This window comes from Trichomycterus rosablanca, chromosome 14 (genome assembly GCF_030014385.1).
Source record: "Trichomycterus rosablanca isolate fTriRos1 chromosome 14, fTriRos1.hap1, whole genome shotgun sequence".
Classification (NCBI taxonomy): domain Eukaryota; kingdom Metazoa; phylum Chordata; class Actinopteri; order Siluriformes; family Trichomycteridae; genus Trichomycterus; species Trichomycterus rosablanca.
Window position 1 is genome coordinate 36,515,177 of NC_086001.1, and position 22,393 is coordinate 36,537,569.

A 22,393-nucleotide genomic window follows, 5' to 3' on the forward strand; every position below is an offset into this window, starting at 1 on the left:
GATCTGAAACAGGATGTCTGTCAACCCTGAGATATAGTGTATGATGGGGTTTTGAAACAGAATGTCTGGCAACCTTGAGATATAGTGTATGATGGGGATCTGAAACTGGATGTCTGGCAACCTTGAGATATAGTGTATGATGGGGATTTGAAACTGGATGTCTGGCAATCTTGAGATATAGTGTATGATGGGGATCTGAAACTGGATGTCTGGCAACCTTGAGATATAGTGTATGATGGGGATCTGAAACAGGATGTCTGGCAACCTTGAGATATAGTCTATGATGGGGATCTGAAACAGGATGTCTGGCAACCTTGAGATATAGTGTATGATGAGGCGTCAGGCGTCTGAATACTTTTGACTGTATAGTTTATGATGAGGATTTAAAACGGCATGTCTGGCAACCCTGCAGTCAGGCGCCCGAATACTTTTGACCACATAGTGTTTGATGAGGATTTAAAACGAGACATCTGGCAACCTTGCAGTCAGGCGCCTGAATACTTTTGGCTGTGGATTTAAATGTCTGGCAACCCTGCGGTCAGGTATCCGAATACTTTTGACCGCATAGTGTACAACGTGGATTTGTTATAGGACGTCTGGCAACCTTGCGATCTGGTGTCCGAATACTTTTGGCTGTGGATTTAAAACGGGAAGTCTGGCAACCCTGCGGTCAGGCATTCTAATACTTTTGACCACGTAGTGTATGATGAGGATTTAAAACGGCATGTCTGGCAACCCTGCAGTCAGGCGTCTGAATACTTTAGACCGTATAGTTTATGATGTGGATTTGAAACGGGACGTCCGGCAACCTGATGTGGTGTCCCAATACTTTCGGCTGCCGGTACCTGGGCTTCTCCTGGGCGTGGATGAGCCGCACCACGTCCTCCATCCAGAGCACCAGGTCGCGCACCAGGCTGAGGAAGCGGAACTTGTCGGCGGCGTCCAGCAGACGGGCGCGGCGGGCGTCGCACGCCTCCAGGAGCGAGCGCCAGGCGTCCAGCGCCTCGGCCTCGCGCCTCCGGATGTCCTCGGCCTTGTCCCCGGCGTAGGAGGACTGCAGCCGCGCCGCGTCGTCCTGCAGCTGCTTCACCTGAGCACGGACGAGAGGGTTCCAATTTAAACGCTACATCAAAGAAACTTCAAACGGCTAAACTTTCTGTGATCTAAACTTCAACTGTCTAAACTTTCTTTGATCTAAACTTTCTTTGATCTAAATTTTTTAACTTTCTTTGAAGTAAACTTTCTTTGATGTAAACTTTCTTTGATCTAAACTTTCTTTGATCTAAACTTTCTTTGATCTAAATTTTTAAACTTTCTTTGATCTAAACTTTCTTTGAACTAAACTTTCTTTGATCTAAATTTTTAAACTTTCTTTGATCTAAACTTTCTTTGATCTAAACTTTCTTTGATCTAAATTTTTAAACTTTCTTTGATCTGAACTTTCTTTGATCTGAACTTTCTTTGATCTAAACTTTCTTTGATCTAAACTTTCTTTGATCTAAACTTTCTTTGATCTAAATTTTTAAACTTTCCTTGATCTGAACTTTCTTTGATCTGAACTTTCTTTGATGTAAACTTTCTTTGATCTAAACTTTCTTTGATCTAAACTTTCTTTGATCTAAACTTTCTTTGATCTAAATTTTTAAACTTTCTTTGATCTGAACTTTCTTTGATCTGAACTTTCTTTGATCTAAACTTTCTTTGATCTAAACTTTCTTTGATCTAAACTTTCTTTGATCTAAATTTTTAAACTTTCCTTGATCTGAACTTTCTTTGATCTGAACTTTCTTTGATGTAAACTTTCTTTAAACTAAACTTTCTTTGATGTAAACTTTCTTTGAACTAAACTTTCTTTGATGTAAACTTTCTTTGATGTAAACTTTCTTTGATGTAAACTTTCTTTGAACTAAACTTTCTTTGATCTAAACTTTCTTTAAACTAAACTTTCTTTAAACTAAACTTTCTTTGATCTAAACTTTCTTTGATGTAAACTTTCTTTGAACTAAACTTTCTTTGATGTAAACTTTCTTTGATGTAAACTTTCTTTGATGTAAACTTTCTTTGAACTAAACTTTCTTTGATCTAAACTTTCTTTGATGTAAACTTTCTTTGAACTAAACTTTCTTTGATCTAAACTTTCTTTAAACTAAACTTTCTTTAAACTAAACTTTCTTTAAACTTATCTTTCTTTGATGTAAACTTTCTTTGATGTAAACTTTCTTTGAACTAAACTTTCTTTAAACTAAACTTTCTTTAAACTTATCTTTCTTTGATGTAAACTTTCTTTGATGTAAACTTTCTTTGAACTAAACTTTCTTTAAACTAAACTTTCTTTAAACTTATCTTTCTTTGATGTAAACTTTCTTTAAACTAAACTTTCTTTGATGTAAACTTTCTTTGATCTAAACTTTCTTTGATCTAAACTTCTAAACTTTCCATCGATCAGCCTGGTCAGAGTCACGGTGGGTCCGGAGCCTCCTGGAGAGATGAGACGTCTGACAAGCTTGCGATCAAGCGTCCGAATACTTTCGACCAATCGTGACATCACCACATCGATAGAAAAAAGGAAGAAGTGCCGCGTCCTAAATCACATAAGAAGCACTGAGCAGCTCTCCGACCCACCTGACTCCCCAGCGCCTGGACGTCGTGCTGGAAGGCGTGGTGCGCCCTCTGCAGGGCCTCCACGGTGTTCTGGTCGCGTCCCAGCTCCTCGGGGATCTTCCTGCGCTTGTCCGAGACGCGGCCCAGGACCTCGCGGGCGTCGTGGTGGAACCGGTGCAGCTCGTAGGAGGCGGCCAGGATCTGGGTGCGCGTGTCCATCAGCTCCAGCAGCTCCGCCCAGGCCTCGTTCAGCCCGTCCTTCCACTCCGCCGCCGCCGCCGCGTCCGCGTGCCCGCCGTCGATCAGCCCGTCCGCCATCCCGTTCACCGCGTCCACGCGTTCCTGACCGGTGTTCCTGGTGTCCCGGGCGAACTCCCGGAAGCGTTCCTGCAGCATCTGGGGGAACGGGCGCGTCCCGAGATTTAGTGATCCGTCTACTGTACCTGATATCATGGTACGGTTCAGTTCCACGCTAGCGGCGCTCTTACCGTCACGTGTTCGTAGTCCTGACCGAGCTCGTGGGAGCCGGCCACCACCTCCCTCTCGGAGATCCACTGCTCCAGGTCGTCCACCTCCCGGTTCAGCTGGAACAGCCGCGCCCGCTCTTCCAGCTTCCCCCTCCGCTCCTCCGCCAGGTCCTTCAGACCCGCGTACAGCTTATCCACCTGAGACTGGCGCATGCCGATTCGCTCGCTGGAGGGGCGGGGCAACAAATCACAACGAGGTACGTTCGATGATTCATGAGTCATTTGTAGAAACTGTTTTGATTCCTGATTCCTGAATCATTTGTGGAAACTATTTTGATTCCTGATTCTTGAATCATTTGTGGAAACTATTTTGACTCCCGTTTCATGAGTCATTTGTAGAAACAATTTTGATTCATGAGTCATTTGTAGAAACTTTCAATTCATGAATCATTTGTAGAAACTATTTTGATTTATGAGTCATTTGTAAAAAGGGTTTTGATTCATGATTCATGAGTCATTTGTACAAACTGTTTTGATTCAAGATTCAATTGTAGAAGCTTTTGATTCATGAATCATTTGTAGAAACTATTTTGATTTATGAGTCAAATATTTTGACTCCTGATTCATGATTCATTTGTAGAAAGGGTTTTGATTCAAGATTCAATTGTAGAAACTTTTGATTCATGAATCATTTGTAGAAACTATTTTGATTTATGAGTCATTTGTGCAAAATATTTTGACTCCTGATTCATGATTCATTTGTAGAAAGGGTTTTGATTCATGAATCATTTGTAGAAACAAACAAATCACAACGAGGTACGTTTGATGATTCATGAGTCATTTGTAGAAACTATTTTGATTCCTGAATCATTTGTAGAAACTATTTTGACTCCCGATTCATGAGTCATTTGTAGAAACTATTTTGATTCATGAGTCATTTGTAGAAACTGATTTGATTCCTGAGTCATTTGTTATAAGGGTTTTGATTCATGATTCATGAGTCATTTGTACAAACTGTTTTGATTCATGATTCAATTGTAGAAACTTTTGATTCATGAATCATTTGTAGAAACTATTTTGATTTATGAGTCATTCGTACAAAATATTTTGACTCCTGATTCGTGATTCATTTGTAGAAAGGGTTTTGATTCATGAATCATTTGTAGAAACAAACAAATCACAACGAGGTACGTTTGATGATTCATGAGTCATTTGTAGAAACTATTTTGATTCCTGAATCATTTGTAGAAACTATTTTGACTCCCGATTCATGAGTCATTTGTAGAAACTATTTTGATTCATGAGTCATTTGTAGAAACTGATTTGATTCCTGAGTCATTTGTTATAAGGGTTTTGATTCATGATTCATGAGTCATTTGTACAAACTGTTTTGATTCATGATTCAATTGTAGAAACTTTTGATTCATGAATCATTTGTAGAAACTATTTTGATTTATGAGTCATTCGTACAAAATATTTTGACTCCTGATTCGTGATTCATTTGTAGAAACAAACAAATCACAACGAGGTACGTTAGTTAGGGAAAAAATAAGCCCCGCCCACCACCAGACTTCCCTATCAGAACCTGAATAGGCCACAAATCCCCACAGACACACTCCAAAATCTAACCCCAACCCTATCAGTCGCTCTTTGGATCATGTATAGGACACGAATCCCCACAGTCATGGTCCCGATACCTCTCCGGATGTCCGGCGGTCACCAGCGCCCTGCTGGTCCTGGAGAGCTGGTGCACGGTCTGGGCGTAGTCCTCCAGCGCCTGCTCCAGGATCTGATGCTTCTTCAGCATGGCCACCGAGCTCTGCTCGTCCTGCAACACAACGTCCACCACTGACTGATGAGCGGCTCCTCTCAGTCATATCCACCTCCCACGCCCGGACCGCCGCAGCCTCTCACCTTGGCCTTCTCCTCGGACATCATGTAGAGCTCCTGCTCGCTCATCCAGGCCTCGGCCTCGCCCGCGTCGAAGTAGTAGCGCTGGGCCTCGTGCGCCTCCTCCAGGCGGCCGCGCCTCCTCTCCGCCTCGTCCCGGACGGAGCCCCACAGCCGCCGCAGCTCGTCCAGGCGCTGGCGGATCACCTCCTCCCCGCCGCCGCCGCCGCCGCCCTCCTTCAGCACGTGAGCGCTCTTCTGGAAGACGTCGTCGTAGCGCGGCTGGTGACCCTGGATCTCCCTCTGAAGGGTCTGGTGAGGTCAAACAGGCACAGAATATAGGCACGAATCCCCACAGACACACTCAGCACTTTCAAACACAGTGCTGTCTGTGGTCTGGTGCTCACCTGGTTCTTCTTGATGAGCAGCTGGACGCTCTGTAGGTTACTGCCGTGTTCAGTGGACGTGGCCATCGGCATCCTCTCCTCCACCCAGAGCTTAGAAATGATAATAAAATAATAATAATAAATGATTATAAATAAAAAAAATAATAATAAAAGATTATAAAATAAATAAATAAATGATTATAAATAATAATAAAAAAATTATAAAAGGTTATAAATAAAAAATAATACAAACTTATAATTAACAAATAAATAAAAGTGTACAAATGATAAAAAAAAAAAAATTATAAATAAAAACATAGTAATAAAAAATAATAAAAGATTACAGTGTATCACAAAAGTGAGTACACCCCTCACATTTCTGCAAATATTTCATTATATCTTTTCATGGGACAACACTATAGACATGAAACTTGGATATAACTTAGAGTAGTCAGTGTACAGCTTGTATAGCAGTGTAGATTTACTGTCTTCTGAAAATAACTCAACACACAGCCATTAATGTCTAAATAGCTGCAACATAAGTGAGTACACCCCACAGTGAACATGTCCAAATTGTGCCCAAATGTGTCGTTGTCCCTCCCTGGTGTCATGTGTCAAGGTCCCAGGTGTAAATGGGGAGCAGGGCTGTTAAATTTGGTGTTTTGGGTACAATTCTCTCATACTGGCCACTGGATATTCAACATGGCACCTCATGGCAAAGAACTCTCTGAGGATGTGAGAAATAGAATTGTTGCTCTCCACAAAGATGGCCTGGGCTATAAGAAGATTGCTAACACCCTGAAACTGAGCTACAGCATGGTGGCCAAGGTCATACAGCGGTTTTCCAGGACAGGTTCCACTCGGAACAGGCTTCGCCAGGGTCGACCAAAGAAGTTGAGTCCACGTGTTCGGCGTCATATCCAGAGGTTGGCTTTAAAAAATAGACACATGAGTGCTGCCAGCATTGCTGCAGAGGTTGAAGACGTGGGAGGTCAACCTGTCAGTGCTCAGACCATACGCCGCACACTGCATCAACTCGGTCTGCATGGTCGTCATCCCAGAAGGAAGCTGACGCACAAGAAAGCCCGCAAACAGTTTGCTGAAGACAAGCAGTCCAGGAACATGGATTACTGGAACGCCCTGTGGTCTGACGAGACCAAGATAAACTTGTTTGGCTCAGATGGTGTCCAGCATGTGTGGCGGCGCCCTGGTGAGAAGTACCAAGACAACTGTATCTTGCCTACAGTCAAGCATGGTGGTGGTAGCATCATGGTCTTGGGCTGCATGAGTGTTGCTGGCACTGGGGAGCTGCAGTTCATTGAGGGAAACATGAATTCCAACATGTACTGTGACATTCTGAAACAGAGCATGATCCCCTCCCTTCGAAAACTGGGCCTCATGGCAGTTTTCCAACAGGATAACGACCCCAAACACAACCTCCAAGATGACAACTGCCTTGCTGAGGAAGCTGAAGGTAAAGGTGATGGACTAAACCCAATTGAGCACCTGTGGCGCATCCTCAAGTGGAAGGTGGAGGAGTTCAAGGTGTCTAACATCCACCAGCTCCGTGATGTCATCATGGAGGAGTGGAAGAGGATTCCAGTAGCAACCTGTGCAGCTCTGGTGAATTCCATGCCCAGGAGGGTTAAGGCAGTGCTGGATAATAATGGTGGTCACACAAAATATTGACACTTTGGGCACAATTTGGACATGTTCACTGTGGGGTGTACTCACTTATGTTGCAGCTATTTAGACATTAATGGCTGTGTGTTGAGTTATTTTCAGAAGACAGTAAATCTACACTGCTATACAAGTTGTACACTGACTACTCTAAGTTATATCCAAGTTTTATTTCTATAGTGTTGTCCCATGAAAAGATATAATAAAATATTTGCAGAAATGTGAGGGGTGTACTCACTTTTGTGATACACTGTATATATAATAACAATAAAAGATTATAAAAAAATAAAAAATAAAAGATTATAAATAAAAAATAATACAAACTTACAATTAATAAAAAAAATAAAAGCTTATAAATAACAATAAATAACAGATTATAAAAAATAAAAAATAATAAAAGCTTATAAATTATAAAAACAATAACCTAATAATAAAAAATAATAAAAAACTACAAGTAATTAAAAAGAATTAAGGATAAAAAAAATTACAAAAAATAGAACATAAATAATAAAAAACAAATAATGAAAGCTTTTAAATAATACTACAAAAATAAAAGCTAATAAAAATAATAAAAACAATAATAAAAGCTTAGAAGCAATAAAAAACTAAAATGTAAGAATAAAAAAACATTTTAAATAATGAAAAAATAAAAGATTACAAATAATACGGAAATAATAAAATATAAATAATAAAAAATGAAAAAAAAATAAAGATATAAATAATTAAACACAAAAATTCTAAATAATAAAAAAGAAATAATAAAAGCTTATAAATAAAGAAAATTTATAAAAAATTATAAGTAATAAATAATAAGAGACTAAATATTTAAAAAAATAATAAAAGCTTATAAGTATTTAAAAATAAAGGATTTTAATCATTAAAAACAGAGCTTATAAATAATGAAATAAAATAATAAAAGCTTATAAATAACAATAAATAAAAAAAATCTAAAAAAAGGTAAATGAATAAACAATAAAAAATCATAAAAGATTATAAATAATAAAATATAAAAAATTATAAATTATTTAAAAAATAAAAAATTGTAAATGATAATAAACAATAAAAGCAGGCGCCTCGGGCGTGGCCGATCGAACCATAGCGCAGGGTTTTTTAAATATACTACGACGTCCACGCAGATCCGCTGAAGGACCAGGAGACAGAAACTCACGATCTCGTCCTCCACGTCGCGTTTGAACTGGTGGATCTCCTTGGAGGCCGTCAGGTTACTCCAGCGCCTCTTCAGCGGATCCTGCAGATGGTGGAACTTCTCCTCCACGCCGCGGCGCAGGCCGTCCACCTCGTCCGAACCCTTCCCCTCCTGACTGAGCGCCTGGGCCTGGGAGCGCAGCTCCTCCACCTCCTTCTGCCTCACCTCCACCTGGCTCTCCAGGATCTGAGGAGGAACCCACAGGGCGTGAGAGGGATCTGAGGGTACGTGAGGGTACGTGAGGGTACGTGAGGGATGTGGTCCCACCCACCTGGTGCTTCTTCAGCAGGATGTTGACGCTGGTCAGGTCTTTGCCGAAGTCGTCCGAGCGGATCCGCTCCTCCAGGGCCGCCAGCCACTTGTCCAGGTCGGTGCAGCTCTGGGTGAAGAGTTCGGCCCGGTTGGCGTGGAACAGGCGCTGGGCCTTGGTCTCCGTGCTGGACTCCAGCTCGTCCCACGTCTTCTTCAGAGACTCCAGCTTGTCCCGCACCACGCCCTCGGTGTCCGGCTTCTCCGCCACCAGCGCCGTGCCCGCCTACATCCAGAAGAGAGCTTGGGTGAGAACCTTTCTTGCAGACACAAATCCCCACAGGCGCAGTACAGGATCTCTACCTTGTGGATGTTCTCCAGCCACTCCTTGTTGGAGCGCAGCTCGGCCATGAAGGCCTGGTGCTTCAGCCACTTGCTGTGCAGGTTCCGGGCCTCGTCGTAGGTCACGTCCTGCGCCGTTAGCATCTTCTCGCCGATCCACAGAGACAGCTGCGGAATAAAAAAACATACTCTCATGCGATCGTCCTGCTGCCAATCTAACTACCGGCATGCTGATCCGAATGCTTCTCACCTCCTGGCACTCCTGCAGGAAGCTCTGGAGGTCTCGGTTGTCCTTCAGCTTGGTCAGGAGCTCCCGGGCGGCCTCCCGATTCTTCTTATGCCTCTGGTCGACGGACGCCGCTTTCTCCCGGATGCGCTCGGCGCTGACGTTCCCCTCGTCGGCCAGCCTGCGGCCCGACTCCGCCACGCCGCTGATCTTCTCCTCGTTGGCGTCCACGCTGGTCATGAAGTCCTCCTGCTTCTTGACGGCCCCTTCGGCCCCTTCCAGAGTGGCCGGCAGCTCCGTGTGAGCCAGCACGTACTCCTGAGGACCGAGGGGACGGGGATCGATCAATCACCGGACAGCCCTGACCGTTAGCTGTTCCAAATGTGTGGGGTTAAAGAATTTCGATTTGCTATAATGTGTCAGGTGGTTGCTAGGATGTTTTCAGGTTGCTTAAATGTAGCTAGGTGGTTGCTATGGTATTTCAGGTGGTTACTAGGGTGTTTCAAATGTGTGGGGTTAAAGAATTTCTGTTGGTGGTTGCTTAGGTATTCTAGGCGGTTGCTAGGATGTTTTTAGATTGGTACAATATGGCTAGGTGGTTACTATGGTATTTCAGGTGGTTGCTAGAGTGTTCCAAATGTGTGAGGTTTAAAGAATTTCGATAAGTGTCTGTTGGTGTTTGCTTTGGTATTCTAGGTGGTTGCTAGGATGTTTTAGGTTGCTTAAATACGGCTAGGTGGTTGATATCATATTTCAGGTGGTTGCTGTGGTGTTTCAAATGTGTGGGGTAAATAAGTTCAATAAGTGTCTGTTGTTGGTTGCTATAATGTGTCAGGCGGTTGCTGTGGTAATCTAGGTGGTTGCTAGGATGTTTTCAGGTTGCTTAAATATGGCTAGGTGGTTGCTATGGTGCTCCAAATGTATGGGGTTAAGGAATTTTGATTAGCGTTGATGGTGCTAAGGTATGGCTAGGTAGTTGCTAGGTGATAGCTATGACATCCTATGGGTCTGCTAAGTGGTTGCTATGGTATTTCAGATGGTTGCTAGGGTGTTCCAAATGTGTGGGGTTCATGAGTTTTGATAAGCGTATGTTGGCGGTTGCTATAATGTGTCAGGTGGTTGCTAGGGTATTTCAGGTGGTTGCTTTGGTATTTCAGGTGGTTGCTAGGGTATTTCAAGTGGTTGCTAGGGTATTTCAGGCGGTTGCTAGGGTATTTCAGGTGGTTGCTTTGGTATTCTAGGTGGTTGCTAGGGTGTTTCAGTGCAGTTTAAATAACACCGCAGGTACCTAGATTGATTTTCGGGGCTGTAACCTCACACCCACCTGGTTGTTGAGGAAGGTCTCGGCCTGCTGGGCGTCCCGGAGGAAGAGCTGGTAGGCGTGGGACTGCGACAGCAGCTTGCGTCGGTTCTCCCACATCTCCTGCAGCTCGGTCCAGCCGGTGTCCAGCGCCTGCAGCCTCTGGTTGAGGAACATGTACTGGGCCTCGGTCTGGCCCCGGGTCACCGCCTCGCCCGTGTCCCGGATCCTCCGGTAGTCCTTCAGGTAGTTGCCGATCTCGTTCTTGATGCCCTCGTGCTGCGCCAGGAGCTTCTCGGCCTCGGCCAGGGCGTTGGGCACGTCCTCGGACGCCACGGCCGTCTGGGTGCGGGACAGCCACGCCTGGAAGTCGTCCAGCTCTCGGAGGAACTTCTGGAGCTTGCTGGCCTCGCCCAGGGACTCCTCGCGGGCGCGCAGGGTCTCCTTCATCTCCTTCCACACGTCCTCGATCTCACCCACGTGGCCCTTGATGCCCGGGGCCCGCGCCGGGTGCTCTCCGGCCAGCCGGTCGGCCTCCTTCTCCAGGTCGGCCATTTTGTCCTCGATCGCCGCGAGGTCTCGCTCCATACCGGTCAGCTTGCGCTGCAGCGCCATGACGCCGGCCAGGTCGTTTCCCAGATCCTGAGTGGACTCGATCACCTTGGTCTTCTCACGGATCCACGATTTGGTCTCGTTGCATTCCAGGTAGTAGTTCTGGATGCCCAGGGCGGAGCTGAGGGCGTCCTTCTTCTGGTCCACCAGGTCACGGTACTGACCCCACCTGCCATATCCAGAAAGATTTTTACAGTCTGTTGATGGTTGCTTTATTGGTTCAGGTGGTTGATATGTGGTATTCTAGGTGGTTGCTAGGGTGTTCTAGGTAGCTATGCTCAGTGGTTGCTGTAATATTTCAGATAGTTGCTAGACTGTTAGAGAAATTTGAGTTACAATATTGTGTCAGGTGGTTGCTAGGATGTTTTACGCTGCTTAAATGTGGCTAGGTGGTTGCTATGGTATTTCAGATGGTTGCTAGGGTGTTCCAAATGTGTAGGGTTAAAGAATTTCGATAAGTGTCTGTTGGTGGTTGCTTTGGTATTTCAGGTGGTTGCTAGGATGTTTTTAGGTTGCTTAAATGTGTCAGGTGGTTGCTACAGTGTTTCAGATGGTTGCTTTGGTATTCTAGGTGGTTGCTATGGTATTCTAGGTGGTTTCTAGGATGTTTTAGGTTGCTTAAATGTTTCAGGTGGTTGATACAGTGTTTCAGGTTGTTGATACAGTGTTTCAGGTGGTTGTGAGGGTGTTTTTAGGTTGCTTAAATGTGTCAGGTGGTTGTTACAGTGTGTCAGGTGGTTGATACAGTGTGTCAGGTGGTTGATACAGTGTTTCAGGTGGTTGCTTTGGTATTCTGGGTGGTTGTTAGGATGTTTTAGGTTGATTAAATGTGTCAGGTGGTTGATACAGTATTCCAGGTGGTTGCTAGAGTGTTTTTAGGTTGCTTAAATGTGTCAGGTGGTTGATACAGTGTGTCAGGTGGTTGATACAGTGTGTCAGGTGGTTGATACAGTGTTTCAGGTGGTTGTGAGGGTGTTTTTAGGTTGCTTAAATGTTTCAGGTGGTTGATACAGTGTTTCAGGTGGTTGTGAGGGTGTTTTTAGGTTGCTTAAATGTGTCAGGTGGTTGATACAGTGTTTCAGGTGGTTGCTTTGGTATTCTAGGTGGTTGCTATGGTATTCTAGGTGGTTGCTAGGATGTTTTAGGTTGCTTAAATGTTTCAGGTGGTTGATACAGTGTTTCAGGTGGTTGTGAGGGTGTTTTTAGGTTGCTTAAATGTGTCAGGTGGTTGTTACAGTGTGTCAGGTGGTTGATACAGTGTGTCAGGTGGTTGATACAGTGTTTCAGGTGGTTGCTTTGGTATTCTGGGTGGTTGCTAGGATGTTTTAGGTTGATTAAATGTGTCAGGTGGTTGATACAGTATTCCAGGTGGTTGCTAGGGTGTTTTTAGGTTGCTTAAATGTGTCAGGTGGTTGATACAGTGTGTCAGGTGGTTGCTTTGGTATTCTGGGTGGTTGCTATGATGTTTTAGGTTGCTTAAATGTTTCAGGTGGTTGATACAGTGTTTCAGGTGGTTGCTTTGGTATTCTAGGTGGTTGCTATGGTATTCTAGGTGGTTGCTAGGATGTTTTAGGTTGCTTAAATGTTTCAGGTGGTTGATACAGTGTTTCAGGTGGTTGTGAGGGTGTTTTAGGTTGCTTAAATGTGTCAGGTGGTTGATACAGTGTTTCAGGTGGTTGCTTTGGTATTCTAGGTGGTTGCTAGGATGTTTTTTAGGTTGCTTAAATGTGTCAGGTGGTTGATACAGTGTTTCAGGTGGTTGCTAGGATGTTTTTTAGGTTGTTTAGATGTATCAGGTGGTTGATACAGTGTTCCAGGTGGTTGATACAGTGTTCCAGGTGGTTGATACAGTGTTTCAGGTGGTTGATACAGTGTTCCAGGTGGTTGCTAGGGTGTTTTAGGTGGTATTTACCTGGTGTTTAGTTTGTCCTGCTGGATTTTGATGTCCTTCTCACTGGGGTGGCCGCTGTGGATCAGCTGACGGGCGATCTGGTTCACCACCGCCACCCGGGAGGCCTGGCTGTTCACCTCGGGCTCCAGACTCTCGAACCTGCAGAGGAACATCACCAGGACGTGAACACGCCGGCTAACCGCCACGCTACCACCAGGCTAACGCCGCTCACCTGTGCTGGATCACCTCCAGGTCCTCCAGCTTCTCTGGGATCTTGACGCCGTGCAGCCACTGCTCCTTCTCGTGGATCCACAGCTCGCAGGCGTCGGCCTCGCTCAGCATCTTGTAGAACGCCAGCGCGTCCTGGAGCGCCTGCTTCCTCAGCCGGGTCAGCTCCGCCAGCTCGCCGTAGCGCTCCTCCACGCCCGCCAGGCGCCCGCCGGCGTCGGCCGCCCGGGCCCGCTCCTCGGGCAGCGCGTCGGCCTGCTCGCGCAGAGCGTCCAGCACGGGCCGGCAGCCGTCCATCTCCTCGGCGACGTCCTTGTGCTTCTTGACCAGCGCCCGGGCCGAGAACTCGTCGTGGCCCACGTCGGCGCTGGACGCGATGCGCAGCGCGTCCAGCATCCAGGCGTCCACGTCGTCGGCGTCCGCCTGGAACTGGTGCAGCGAACACGCCTCCTGAAGGCGGGTCTTACGCGCCGCCGACAGCCGCTCCAGCGCCGCCCACTGCTCCCGGACGTCGTCGACGCGCCGGCCGATCTTCTCCGCGCCGAAATGCCCGGCGGCCACCAGCTCCTCGCCCTGCCGTGCGGTCAGCTGGAGGCGCCCGGCGCGCCCGCTCCTCTCGTCCTCGAACGCCCTGTGCTTGCTGAGCAGCCGCAGCGCCGCCGTCAGGTCCTTCCCGCGGTCGTCGGACGACAGGATCTGCTCCTTCTCCCGGATCCAGCCCTCCTCCTCCGCCATCTCCCAGAAGAACCTCCAGAGGCGGCGCGACTCCTCCAGGCGGCCCCGGCGCTCCGCCGCCAGCTGCGTCAGCTCCCGGTAGCAGAACTCCATGTGCGCCACGCGGTCGTGGATTACCTGCGGGTCGCAGGGCTTGTATCCTGCTAAGAGACCTCACACAGCGTCAAAGGGAACTGGATCTGACTAAATTTGACGGATGAAGCTGGAAACCGGGCCGCGACGCTAGCTCACCTTCCAAATCGTCGGCGAATTTCCGGGCGTTGGCGTTGACGGCTCTGACGCGGTCGGCCTGCGCGGCGATGTCGGCCTCCACCAGCGCGTGCTTCTGCAGGAGGTCCTCCACGCCCAGGAGGTGCTTCCCATAATCCTGAGAGAGCAGCAGCATCTGTATACACAGAGCAATACATACAATTATATATACGATCCGATATATACGATATGATACAGACAATACGGTGTACATAATATGCTACAACATATACGATACGATATATATGATACACTACAATATATACAATTCATAATATACGATACGACAACTACAATATGATATATACGACATGATATATACAAGACGATATACACAATACCACATATACAATACGATCTACAGTATATATATATGGTACAATATATATGATATGATAAATACTATACAATATACTGTACATAATACGATATATATATAATACGCTACGATATATACATTTTAATATATACGATATGACATTTATATATGATGCAACATATACAATACTATATATACTGTATGATACGCTATACACAATACAATATATATTATGCGATATGTACAATACTATATATATGATACGATATACACAATATGATATACTGTATATGAAGCGATATATACAATACGATATATATGATGCAATATATGCAATATGATATATACAGTGTATCACAAAAGTGAGTACACCCCTCACATTTCTGCAAATATTTCATTATATCTTTTCATGGGACAACACTATAGACATGAAACTTGGATATAACTTAGAGTAGTCAGTGTACAACTTGTATAGCAGTGTAGATTTACTGTCTTCTGAAAATAACTCAACACACAGCCATTAATGTCTAAATAGCTGGCAACATAAGTGAGTACACCCCACAGTGAACATGTCCAAATTGTGCCCAAATGTGTCGTTGTCCCTCCCTGGTGTCATGTGTCAAGGTCCCAGGTGTAAATGGGGAGCAGGGCTGTTAAATTTGGTGTTTTGGGTACAATTCTCTCATACTGGCCACTGGATATTCAACATGGCACCTCATGGCAAAGAACTCTCTGAGGATGTGAGAAATAGAATTGTTGCTCTCCACAAAGATGGCCTGGGCTATAAGAAGATTGCTAACACCCTGAAACTGAGCTACAGCATGGTGGCCAAGGTCATACAGCGGTTTTCCAGGACAGGTTCCACTCGGAACAGGCTTCGCCAGGGTCGACCAAAGAAGTCGAGTCCACGTGTTCGGCGTCATATCCAGAGGTTGGCTTTAAAAAATAGACACATGAGTGCTGCCAGCATTGCTGCAGAGGTTGAAGACGTGGGAGGTCAGCCTGTCAGTGCTCAGACCATACGCCGCACACTGCATCAACTCGGTCTGCATGGTCGTCATCCCAGAAGGAAGCTGACGCACAAGAAAGCCCGCAAACAGTTTGCTGAAGACAAGCAGTTCAAGAACATGGATTACTGGAATGCCCTGTGGTCTGACGAGACCAAGATAAACTTGTTTGGCTCAGATGGTGTCCAGCATGTGTGGCGGCGCCCTGGTGAGAAGTACCAAGACAACTGTATCTTGCCTACAGTCAAGCATGGTGGTGGTAGCATCATGGTCTTGGGCTGCATGAGTGTTGCTGGCACTGGGGAGCTGCAGTTTGTTGAGGGAAACATGAATTCCAACATGTACTGTGACATTCTGAAACAGAGCATGATCCCCTCCCTTCGAAAACTGGGCCTCATGCCAGTTTTCCAACAGGATAACGACCCCAAACACAACCTCCAAGATGACAACTGCCTTGCTGAGGAAGCTGAAGGTAAAGGTGATGGACTAAACCCAATTGAGCACCTGTGGCACATCCTCAAGTGGAAGGTGGAGGAGTTCAAGGTGTCTAACATCCACCAGCTCCGTGATGTCATCATGGAGGAGTGGAAGAGGATTCCAGTAGCAACCTGTGCATCTCTGGTGAATTCCATGCCCAGGAGGGTTAAGGCAGTGCTGGATAATCATGGTGGTCAAACAAAATATTGACACTTTGGGCACAATTTGGACATGTTCACTGTGGGGTGTACTCACTTATGTTGCCAGCCATTTAGACATTAATGGCTGTGTGTTGAGTTATTTTCAGAAGACAGTAAATCTACACTGCTATACAAGTTGTACACTGACTACTCTAAGTTATATCCAAGTTTCATGTCTATAGTGTTGACCCATGAAAAGATATAATGAAATATTTGCAGAAATGTGAGGGGTGTACTCACTTTTGTGATACACTGTATGTGTGTGTGTGTGTATATATATATATATATATATATATATATATATATATATATATATATATATATATATATATATATATATATATATATATATATATATATATATATGATGCAACATATATAATACTATATATATGATACGATATACACAATAGGATATATACGATATGATATATACAATACAATCTATATATAATATGGTACAATATATATGATATGATATACACAATATGATATATATGATATGGTACAATATATACAATTCAATATATATGATGCAACATCTACAATACGATATATACTATACGACATACAATACTATATAAGATGTGATATATACAATATGATGAATACAATATGATATATATAATATGCTACAATATATACAATACGATATATTAGATACGGTATATATGATACAAAATTTACAATACGATGCGATATATACAATACAATATATACAATATCAAATGGACAATATATATGATACGATGTTTATGATACAATACGTACGGAACTATATTTATGATATACACAATACAATATATACCACCTGACATATATGATAAAATATATGCAATATGATATATAAAATTCTATATATATAAGATACGATATATACAAAGAAAATAGAATGTACAACCGAGCACGTCCAAATTCTAGCTAAAGGTTCCTGTGTACTGACCTTCATCTCGTCCATCCAGTCCATGATGTAGAGCATCTCCTGGAAGACCCGCTGCAGGCCCAGGTTGAGCTCCAGACGCTGGCGCCGCGCCCGCAGCAGCTCCTGCAGGTAGCTCCAGAGCCGCAGCACGTTGTCCCGCCGGGCCGCCACGCGCTTGATGTCGTGGTAGCTCTCCGCCTCCAGCTCGGAGGCCACGCCCACCACCGCCTGCACCCGCTCCTCGTACGCCGAGATGTCCGTCTCGATGGCCTCGTGCTTCTTGGTGGCCGCCTCCACGGCCTGCAGGTCGAAGCCGAAGTTGTCCTGTCGGGGCGGGGCGGGGCGGGGCGGGAAAAACGATTAGCAGCTAGCCGGATACGAGACGTGGTTCTAAGCGATAACGGGACACGCCCACCTGTGAGACGAGGCGCTGGTTCTCGCTCAGCCAGGTCTCCCTCATGGCCGCCTTGCGGTCGAATCGGCGCGCCAGCTGCTCCAGCCGCTCCTGACGGATCAGCTCGGTCCTCAGCGCCAGCTCCCGCTCGTGCTCCGCCTTCTCCAGGCGTTCCCACGCCTGCGCCAAAAACACATCCGGTACGATATATACCATACGATACAATATATAAAATACCATATGTACGATACGATATGATAATTATGATCAATATAGACGATACGATATATACGATACGATATATACTACACTATATATACCATATATATACGATACAATACATATAATACGTTGATGTGGACCTTGTTGATGTCGGAGATGAGCTTCCCCTCCCGCGGCGTGTACGCTTTCTGATTGTTGGCTCGCATTTTGCTCTGAGTGGTGAAGAGCAGAACCTCCAGGTTCCCTTTTTCTGTAAATCTAAAAATAATAAACAAACAAAGTTCAAATACACAACAAGAATTAAGATGATATAATACTATATATACAGTACGATATATATCATACAATATATACCATATGATATAATATAATACGATATGATATATGTATTATACAATACATCTAATACGATATATAGGATACAATATGTACGATATGATATATATGATGCTATTTATACAATACGATATATATATCCTGCGATTTATATGATACAATATACACAATATGATGCTATATACAATTTGTGATACGAGATATATCAATACAGTATATACAGTATGATATATACGATACGATAACATGTACAATACCATTTATATGAAATTACACAATAAATATGATACGATATATATAATATGATATGCGCTATGATATTTACAATACGAAATATATGATATGATTTATACGACGCGCTACAATATATATGATACGATACACATGCTAGGATATATACGATGCGATATATACAGTACTATATATGATACGATAAAATATATACGATACAATATATGATACGATATGATATATATAATATGATATATACGATATAATCAATACTATATATGATACGATATGATATATACAATGCGATATATACAATACTATATATAATACGATATGATATATACGATGCGATATATACAATACTATATATAATACAATATGATATATACGATATGATATATACGATATGATATATACGATATGATATATACAATACTATATATGATACGATATGACATATACGATATGATATATACAATACTAGATATGATACGATATGACATATACGATGCGATATATACAATACTATATACAATACGATATGATATATACGATACGATATAAATGAGACGATATATACGAGACATTCAACATTTATGATATGATATATGCGATTTGATATATACAATACAATATATACGATATGATATATACAATTTGAAATATACAATATTGCAATATATATTATTATATATTATATTAGATATATACAGTACAATAAAATATATATACGATATGATATATACGATATGGTATATATAATTTGATATATACAATACAATACAATAAATACGATACTATATATGATATGATATAATATATACGGTACAATAGTACATAATGGAGTTTCCACATCACGTTAACGTTAACAGATCCGTCACTCAGGCGTCCACATACTTTTGGAACTTACTTGGGCGGTTTCTCCACGGTCCGGTAGCTGTTGAAGGCCTGGAGCTGCTGCTGGACGCCCACCAGTGAGTTGGCGAACCTGCGGTTGTTGAGGATGATGATGGTCTGCTCGATCCACTCCAGCAGCTCGGAGGCCAGAGACTCGTACCTCTCGATCATCTTCTCCGTCTCCACCGCGCTGTCCAGAACCTGGGAGGGGAACACCACAGGGTGAGCGCCACGCCCACTTCCCGTCTGAGGGGGAGGGCAGGGGTAGGGCGTAACCGTCTCACCTTCCCGATCCGTTTCCCCTCCACCTTCAGCGCTTTCATCTTGGAGAAGTAGTGGTAGAAGGTCACCACGTAGGTGATGATGGACTTCTCATCAGGGTGCTCCACGCTGATATCTGCACACACACACACACACACACACACATGATTAGCGTCTCCTGAAGGTTCTTCCCCAGTGTGTTTGGAGCCGGAGGTTTAGGCGTATCTTACCCTCGGGGTCCAGAAGCTTGGTGAGACCCAGGTGCTGCTCGGCCAGGTTGAAGGCGTTCTGCAGGTTATAGTGAGCGTTTGATTTCTTCAGCTTGTCAAAGTCGATCAGGTCGGGCCTGAGAGAGAGAGAGAGAGAGAGAGAGAGAGAGAGAGATGCTACCACCACCGTACTTCACGGTAAAGTTGGTGTTACCTGGACATTGAGTGAGAGTTGGTACCACAGTAGCCTTTCTGACCAGCGTAATTCCTGACCTAGACAGCGTGGCTCTACTTTCATATTATACACCTGATCTGAGATGGACTGAAGTTATGATGAGTGGAACCAGGATGATCTCGTTACAGTATTAATGATCGAAACCTCGTTATTACATCCCTGACTTATTTACATCCATTTTAATGAGTTATAGAACAATGTATACGATAAATATACAACAAAATATATACCATAAGTATTTACTATAAATATTCATCAAAAATATATTCATCATAATTCATTACTATAAATATATAACATAAATATCTATCATAAATACCTATCATAAATATATAACATAAATATATAACATAAATATGTCATAAATATTTGCCACAAATATATACCATACACATTAACTTAAATATTTACTATAAATATTCAAAATATATTCATCATAATTCTTTACCATAGATATATAACACAAATATCTACAGTAAATACATAAAATAAATATTTATCATAAATATTTATCATAATATCTAACATAAATATCTATCATATATATAACATTAATATCTACCATTAATACCTACCACAAATATTTACCATAACTAAGTACCATAAATAGCTACCAAAACTATATAACATAAATATCTACCATAAATGTTTACCATAAATATATAACAAATATCTGCTATAAAAAAATCTGCATAAATATTCTTAAATATACACCACAAATATTTACCATAAATAGCTGCCATAAATATATACCATTAATATCTACCATAAATATATAACATAAATATCTACCACAAATATTTACTATAAATACCTACAATAATTATCTATCATGAATATATAACATAAATATTTACCACAAATATCTACCATAAACATCTACCACATACAGTATATTTACTATAAAATAACAGATATCTACTATAAAAAACGACATTAATATTTACAATAAATATATACCACAAATATTTGCAACAAATATGTACAAATATGTATAACATAAATATTTACGGTAGATAAAGGTGAGGAGTGGCGTGAGGTCTAAATCAGTTTTACAGTTATAGAACTTTTTCTTTGATGTAAACAGCGTTAAATCGAGAGTGTGTGTAATGGGAGGTACAGTAGAAGGTGGCCTGGTGGTGGCGCTGTAGCGGACGTACCTGTGTTTGTGGATCAGGGCGTTGAAAGCCATGCCGTCCCTCCAGCTGGTGGTGAAGTTGTGAACGTTGACGTTGGGGTACCTGACAGGAGAAGGTTCAGAGCGTCGTTAAATACTGACGAAGATCAAAGAAAAACATGAAATAATTATTCATTAATGTAATTATTTATTTTTGTACCCTGCAGTCTTCATCTGGCACCACAGAAGAAGAGCGTCCTTGGCGGATTTCTTCTCCTTGCTGTCCTCCGTCTCCACGCTGATGTCCTGAATCTGTCGGAGACACGAGAACCAGACGCTATCGGCTGTGTTCTATTTATGGTGCGTTCGGTACAGAGCCGTGTGGATTGGAACACAGCCGTGGGCGCTAATAATAATATGAGGAGCGACCGGTCACCTGGAAGCGCAGGATGATGGTCCAGATGAGACCCAGGGTGAGGCGGTGGTTTCCATCCACGATGTCGTGGGAGCCCATGTTCTCCAGGTGGACGCGCTGCTCCTTGAGGAACTGCAGGGCCTTGTCCACGTTCTCCAGACAGTGGATCCTCATCCGGCCTTTGGTGGGCTTGGGCTACGTCCGAAAAAACATGAACAAGATGACCGGTCAAGCTTCAGTTAGTGGAAGACGGGGTACGACCAAAAGCGTGTACGTTAACGTCCGGGTGTACCAGTCTCTCTCCGGACAGGACCTCCAGGAGCTTGATCAGCATCCGACCGTCCCTCAGGTCCATGTACAGGTCGGTGATGCGGCTGGAGACCCGGGCCAGGTGAGAGTTCACCCATTTGGTGAAGGTCTTCTTCTGCACCGCCTCACGCTCATCTGCAGAGAGACCGGAGAGGAGATTAGAGAGGAGATTAAAGAGATCAAAGAGAAGATCAAAGAGATTAGAGAGACCGGAGAGAAGATCAGAGAGAAGATCGAAGAGATCAGAGAGAAGATAAAAGAGATCAGAGAGATCAGAGAGAAGATCAAAGAGAAGATCAGATTCAGGACCAGAGAGAAGATCATATAGAAGATCATCATAGAGATCAAAGAGAAGATAAGAGAGATAATAGAGATCAAAGAGAAGATAATAGAGATCAAAGACAAGATAAGCACGATCACAGAGATCAAAGAAAAGATAAGAGAGATCAAAGAGAAGATAAGAGAGATCAAAGAGAAGATAAGCGAGATCATGGACACAAGATAAGCAATATTATAAAGATCAAAGATAAGCGAGATCAAAGAGAAGATAAGAGAGATCAAAGAGAAGATAAGACAGAGATCATAGAGATCAAAGACAAGATAAGCAAGATTATAAAGATCAAAGACAAGATAAGAGAGATCAAAGAGAAGATAAGAGAGATCAAAGAGAAGATAAGAGAGATAATAGAGATCAAAGACAAGATAAGAGAGATAATAGAGATCAAAGACAAGATAAGCACGATCACAGAGATCAAAGAAAAGATAAGAGAGACCAAAGA

The 22,393-nt window shown here is 43.2% G+C and overlaps 1 protein-coding gene across 5 annotated transcripts in view; it reads right to left on the reverse strand.

Annotated features, from left to right (window-relative positions):
* The window catches only part of LOC134326632 (spectrin beta chain, non-erythrocytic 1-like), a 46,368-nt gene that overhangs the window by 11,988 nt on the left and 11,987 nt on the right, over positions 1-22,393 (reverse strand). For 3 of the 5 annotated variants that reach the window (XM_063008798.1, XM_063008799.1, XM_063008801.1), the window contains exons 3-26: positions 21,598-21,749; positions 21,327-21,500; positions 21,111-21,202; positions 20,934-21,014; positions 19,560-19,675; positions 19,353-19,465; positions 19,082-19,269; positions 17,745-17,862; positions 17,404-17,562; positions 17,010-17,312; positions 14,046-14,199; positions 13,084-13,957; positions 12,873-13,010; positions 10,373-11,129; positions 9,073-9,366; positions 8,844-8,990; positions 8,503-8,766; positions 8,193-8,417; positions 5,366-5,455; positions 4,983-5,270; positions 4,766-4,896; positions 3,090-3,294; positions 2,623-2,997; positions 846-1,090 (exon numbers count right to left, since the gene is read on the reverse strand). In XM_063008798.1, the coding sequence (XP_062864868.1) occupies positions 846-1,090; positions 2,623-2,997; positions 3,090-3,294; positions 4,766-4,896; positions 4,983-5,270; positions 5,366-5,455; positions 8,193-8,417; positions 8,503-8,766; positions 8,844-8,990; positions 9,073-9,366; positions 10,373-11,129; positions 12,873-13,010; positions 13,084-13,957; positions 14,046-14,199; positions 17,010-17,312; positions 17,404-17,562; positions 17,745-17,862; positions 19,082-19,269; positions 19,353-19,465; positions 19,560-19,675; positions 20,934-21,014; positions 21,111-21,202; positions 21,327-21,500; positions 21,598-21,749 (5,683 nt within the window). The remainder of the gene's footprint in view (positions 1-845; positions 1,091-2,622; positions 2,998-3,089; positions 3,295-4,765; positions 4,897-4,982; positions 5,271-5,365; positions 5,456-8,192; positions 8,418-8,502; positions 8,767-8,843; positions 8,991-9,072; positions 9,367-10,372; positions 11,130-12,872; positions 13,011-13,083; positions 13,958-14,045; positions 14,200-17,009; positions 17,313-17,403; positions 17,563-17,744; positions 17,863-19,081; positions 19,270-19,352; positions 19,466-19,559; positions 19,676-20,933; positions 21,015-21,110; positions 21,203-21,326; positions 21,501-21,597; positions 21,750-22,393) is intronic. The other 2 variants (XM_063008800.1, XM_063008802.1) reach the window with 1 other exon arrangement.